A 6,000-nucleotide genomic window follows, 5' to 3' on the forward strand; every position below is an offset into this window, starting at 1 on the left:
CTGCTAAATCTATACAGTAAAAGAGCATTTTTAGGATAGTGATGGCATCATGCTTTCTGTCATATATAACTATAGCATTTACAGTGATCCTTCACTAAATATTCCATATGAAATCCATATTTTAGCATGTTTCATAATAGTGCAAATATTGGATCCAATAGTATTTATAAAACTGTTTTATTCCACAAAGAGCTATAAGATAACTAATGATACTATTTTATTTACAGCCCTGAAAGGAAAAAAAGAGTCATAAAACCCCAACTAAAGTCAGATATCTCTACCTCTCCATTCTCTACAACTACACGATTAATACCACCAAGGCACAATGCTGCGCAAATAAATGGTAAAACAGAATCCAGTTCTATAGTTCGAACCAGAAGCAACAGAGTGGTTGTAGATCCAGTTTCCACTGAGCAACCTTCTACTTCTTCAGCAGCAAAGACTTTTATTTCAAAAGCTAATACATCTGCAATGTCGGGGAAAACAAGTAAGAATCAGTTACAATTTTTAAATTGAAATATATACCATAATTTTCTTAATTTAAGCTTTTACTTTGCCAAAGGAAATATATTGGATTTTAGTAAATTCTAGCAGACACTGTTGGTTTTTGTTTATTGTTTTTCTTCTTTAAAAAAAAAATATTTGTAATAAAAATAAAACTGAGGTTAAGGAGTATCAGTATAGAATAATGCTTAAAAATGGCAGCTCTGATCCAAAATGCCTGAATTTCAATCCTAGTTTCTAGACTCGCTAGCAATTTGCCAAGACTTGCCTTCATAATCTTGAAGTGAGTGGATAGCTTATAAAAAGTTCTAAAATTAAGAGTATTTGTTTATGCCTTTTTCCTATTTTGAAAATAGATTTCCTAAAGAAGCTTTAAGCCCCCAGGTTTTGTCCTCTTGGCTAATTTAAGTAATTCAGGTTATATATAATCCCAACCCTCTTGCTTGTTTTTAGGTTAAATAACTCTTAGCTTTTAATGTTTCATATGTGCATGTGTTTTAGTTCTAGAGAATTCTGTGAAACATTCCAAAACTTTGAATACTTTATCAAGTCCTGGTCAAACCAGTTTTAGTCATGGTACTAAGAATAATTCTGCAAAAGAAAACTTGGAAAAAGAAAAGCCAGTCAAACGTAAAATGAAATCATCTGTACTCTCAAAGATATCCACTTTTTCAAAGTCATCAGCTCTCATTGAGCAAGGTAAGGTGCCTTTCAAGGTATAGTAGATTTTTTTAAAAAAAATAAGTTTTATTGATTTTTTACAGAGAAGAAGGGAGAGGGATAGAGAGGTAGAAACATTGATGAGAGAGAAACATCGATCAGCTGCCTCCTGCACACCTCCTACTGGGGATGTGCCTGCAACCAAGGTACATGCCCTTGACCGGAATCGAACCTGGGACTCTTGAGTCCACAGGCCGACGCTTTATCCACTGAGCCAAACCGGTTAGGGCTAGTAGATCTTTCTTAAAAACAATGCTTTTGTTGGAGTTAGCATTCTATCAATTTTTTAGGTTGCGCATTTAAAAGTCACATTCTGTATTAGTTGATAAATTTAGTGAGACATCTTTTGATTTGCAGCCTTGTGCCAAAAGCAAACTGCATTATTAAATTTTAAAGGCCAAGAAAATTTTTCTATATGGAAATGAAAACAAACTGGACCTGCCCATTGTGGCTCTATTGGTTGGAGCATCATCCCTACACCGAAAAGCTGCAGGTTTGATTCCGGACAGAGCACATACCTAGGTTGTGGATTCCATCCCTGTTTGGGACACCTATGAGAGGCATCCAATCGATGTTTCTCTCATACTTCAATCTATCTCTCTCTCTCTCTTTCTCAATTATATTTAGTTAACCCATATAGCAGTCTTCACTTTTTAAGAAAAATCAGTTGTTACTACATCACAAAATTCAACACACCAATCTTCACAAAATAATCATTCATCAAGGCTGTCTACAGCCAGGCCATGTATTCTAATATACAACTTTTGGCCTTTTACAGCTATTCTTCCAAGTCCTTTCATCTGCAGATTTTAGTTTTAAAGGCATTATGTTTGAAAGAGAAAGTAAATGATATAAATCCACCCTATGACATGTTAAAACTACTATGGCTTATTGGCAGCAGACACTTCAACAATAAGCATTTTGTATCATGACTTCCAATTGTATCTGAACCCTTTCAACTTCAATGTTCTCCCCAGAAACCTCTCAGATTTTAATTTTTTATTGAAATGCTCTCATTTTGATTAATGGTATTGGGATCTACCCATTAACATAAGGTTAAAATCAAGGAATCATCCTAGCCTTGTCTTCAGCATCCAGATCTAGACAGTTGTTTCTGCCTCTTTAACATCTCTAAAGCCTATCCCCCCTCACCATTCTCACTTCCATGGCCTTAATTCAGGCTTAATTTCTCACCTGGACTGTTGTCTTAATTTTCTAACTGGTCTCTCTGCCTCAGTCCTTAACTCTTCCTTACCCAGTCCGTCTTCCACATTGCAGCCAAAGTGACCTTTCTGATCATTTCTCTGTAGCTAAGTGCACAAACACACTTAAATCCTTGCTTTCCAATCATATATGGAATCAGATTTTAATGTTTTTGCATATTATATAAGATTCTAAATTACTTGGCTGTTGCCTAACATTCAGCTTTCTTACTTGCTTTCCCTCTTTTATTTCCCAGCTATTTCCTAACCTACTTGGAAGTCCCGGAATATTGTTGTTCTTTTCTTCCTGTGGAGTGTCTTTTTTTCCTTCTAGTTTAATGGTTTCCTGCTACTTTTTAAGTCTTACTTTAAAATGCAATATTCTCCAGAAAGCCTTCTCCTGGGTTCTTTAGGCAAAATCAAGTACTTCTTTGTGTTCCCAGAATACCCCATTCATTGACTTCAGTGGCCCTTAAACTATTGATAGAATTATTCTTTTTTACATGTGTCTATCTCCAGTAGACTCTGAATTCTTGTGTTTAATTATTCATTTTTAAATCACGTCAACTTAATATATAGTGGACAATAAGTCTTTGAATAAATAAGAAAATGACTTTGTATACGAATGTTTTACCATTTCTTCCTTTCTGAACTGAATTAAAAGTTTTAAATAATATATTGGCCTTGCTTCTGTCACTTCTGAACCCTAGTGAAATAAAATATATATAGTGAATTTGTACCAGTATTACAATAGGGGAGGGTTATTAGCCAATTTGATTTATAATTTTTGGGTATTACAAATACATAAGAGTACCAGTACAGTATAGAAATACAATTAGCATTAAATAACTCATTAATGTTGACCTATTGCATAAATATTGACACCTGAATTAACTACTAGAATAAAGAACAGTGCTGTATAGTAAAAATATAAGCCAAATATGTAATTTAAAATTTTCTAGTAGCTACCTCTAGTAACAACAAACAGGTGAAATTATCCATTTAAATAAAATTTTAGTCTATTATATCCAAAATATTATCATTTCAACATATAATCAGTATTTCAAAATGTATCCTGCTTTCATTTTCACATTTAAATTTAATTAAAAATTCAGTTCATCGGTGTCGTAGGTGTACATTTTAGGTGCTCAGTAGCCACATGGTTAGTAACTACTAGCACAGATCCAAATCAGTGCTTTTTCGCTTTCTTTTTTTTTTTTTTAGCTCTTGAACTCATTTTTAAGAGAGCTGCGTTCTTAACCTTTTTTTAAGGTTTATATATTTATATATAGTTAATGAAACCTGAAGTCCTTCCCCCAGAATTTGCACATAGGCATATTCACTCAAAATTTGGACCATTCAAGGAGTTCTAGAGTTCCTGAATCCGGTCTGTAGAACTTTTGTAGTGGGTATGCAGACTGGATATTTAGAACCCTTGTCCATAGTTTTAATGGGAAACAAATGGAAGAAATAGACAGAATTCTCAGGCAGTTTAAGTGTAATTGTTTGTTAGTAAATGCTTAACTGCTTTATGTGCACACACACACATCTTCCCCCATCAGTATAGAAAACCACCAACCTAAAGAAAATCATTTGTACTTTGGGGGTCAGGAAATGAAGGCTTTCTCTCCTCCCTTTGCTATTGGCTCTGAGTTTCTTGATATTTTATTTTTATTTTTTTAATATTTAGGAAGTAAAATTCCAATCCCTTACCAAAAAATACTCTTAGGACAAAGCATTCTTTTTAAAAGCAGTTTCCATCCTTTTATGGATTTCCTTTAAAATATTTTATTGCAGATCATGTACCACATAAAGAAAAAACAAACAAAAAAAACCTCCAGAATTTTGGAAGAAAAAAGTTAGTAGTGGTGCATGTATGTCATCTTTTTGTTTTCTTTATCTGAAATGGTAATAGGTTTTTTTGTTTTTTTTTTTACCACAGAAAACAGTGCATCATGATCTCCAGATCCTACATACTTAGAATTTGATGTCCCAAATTTTTTCATATTTTAATAAAGCATGATGACCTTTATAGTGGAGATTGTTACATTGGTGTTTTAATCATGATAATGGTGGCACACATACCAGGCATACCTTGGAGATATTGCAGGTTCAGTTCCAAACTACCTCAATAAAGCTAATATAGCAATAGAGCAAGTAACACAATTTTTTGGTTTCCTAGTGCATATAAGTTATGTTTATACTGTACTCTGTTAAGTGTGCAATAGCTAAAGAAAATAATGTACATACCTTATTTTTAAAATACTTTATTGATTTAAAAATGCTAACCATCATCTGAGCACGCTGGAAAAATGATGCTGATAGACTTGCTTGCAGAGTTGCCACAGACCTTCAATTTGCTTTTTTTAAAAAGCAGTATCTGTGAAGTACAATGAAGTGAAGTACAATAAAATAAGGTGTGCCTGTAAATAATATCATTAAACTACTAGCCTTTTGTTGTTTTTTCTTACGTTAGTAAAAAAAAGTAATTAGGATTATGTCATTACATGTAAGTATAAGTGATGGACTTACTTATGAGATTGAGGGTCAAATAAAAAAGCAATTCCGTATATTAAATATGGTGATGTTCTCTTTTTTTTACAGATCGTAAGAACAATGCTCTTGTACCAGGAAGCATTCAGGTAAATGGCCATGGAGGGCAGCCATCTAAACTTGTGAAGAGGGGACCTGGAAGGAAACCTAAGGTAGAAATTAATACCAATAGTGGTGAACTTATACACAAGAAAAGAGGTAGAAAGCCCAAAAAGCTACAGTATGCAAAGCCAGAAAATGCAGAGCAAAATAATATACACCCTATCAGAGATGAAGTAGTTCCTTCTTCAACATGCAATTGTCTTCCTGAAACTAATACTGTAAAGGAGGATTTGTTACAGAAAAAGAGTCGTGGAGGCAGAAAACCCAAAAGGAAGATAACACAAAAATTAGACTCGGGTCTCATAGTTCCTACAAGTGTTAAAATGCTAAGGAGAAGTAACCGGAAAAAGACAGATGATCCTGTGGATAAGGAAGAAGAATTTGGGGAACTTAAAGGCTCTGAACCCCACATGAGAACTAGAAACCAAGGTCGAAGGACAGCTTTCTATAATGAGGATGACTCTGAAGAGGAGCAAAGGCAGCTGTTGTTTGAAGACACCTCTTTGACTTTTGGAACTTCTAGCAGAGGACGAGTCCGAAAGTTGACTGAAAAAGCAAAAGCTAATTTAATTGGTTGGTAACGTGTACCAAACTCTTTTACTTCAAAATCATAAAGCAGGTACAATTAAGGAATAAGTAGAACTAAGGCTTCTGTTTCCTTGCTGCTGTGGTGGTTTAGGGAATATTATGATTTGATTTGCAAAAAAAAAAGGTAAACAAACTTATAAGATACTTCACTTCTTTAAATGAATATATATATAAATATATACATATATATTTTAAATGTTTGCTATTTATTACCCTTAGGTAGTTATGCATTTCAACATTCATTTCATTCACTGTTCGAAGAAAAAAAATTGAGTACCTATAATAAATGCCCTGTTTATTTCTGGAAAAGACAATTCTACATTTTTAAGGA

General features: G+C 33.7%; 1 protein-coding gene across 3 annotated transcripts in view; it reads left to right on the top strand.

Moving 5' to 3' along the window:
- PHIP (PHIP subunit of CUL4-Ring ligase complex) overlaps nucleotides 1-5,785 on the top strand; it is a 146,714-nt gene extending 140,929 nt beyond the window's left edge. For all 3 annotated transcript variants that reach the window (XM_080666553.1, XM_080666554.1, XM_080666555.1), the window contains 3 exons: nucleotides 228-487; nucleotides 1,006-1,203; nucleotides 5,031-5,785. In XM_080666553.1, the coding sequence (XP_080522679.1) occupies nucleotides 228-487; nucleotides 1,006-1,203; nucleotides 5,031-5,662 (1,090 nt within the window). In that variant the 3' untranslated portion in view covers nucleotides 5,663-5,785. The remainder of the gene's footprint in view (nucleotides 1-227; nucleotides 488-1,005; nucleotides 1,204-5,030) is intronic.
- The last annotated feature ends 215 nt before the right edge of the window (nucleotides 5,786-6,000 follow it).

The sequence above is a fragment of the Plecotus auritus genome (assembly GCF_963455305.1).
Source record: "Plecotus auritus genome assembly, chromosome: 4".
NCBI lineage: Eukaryota > Metazoa > Chordata > Mammalia > Chiroptera > Vespertilionidae > Plecotus > Plecotus auritus.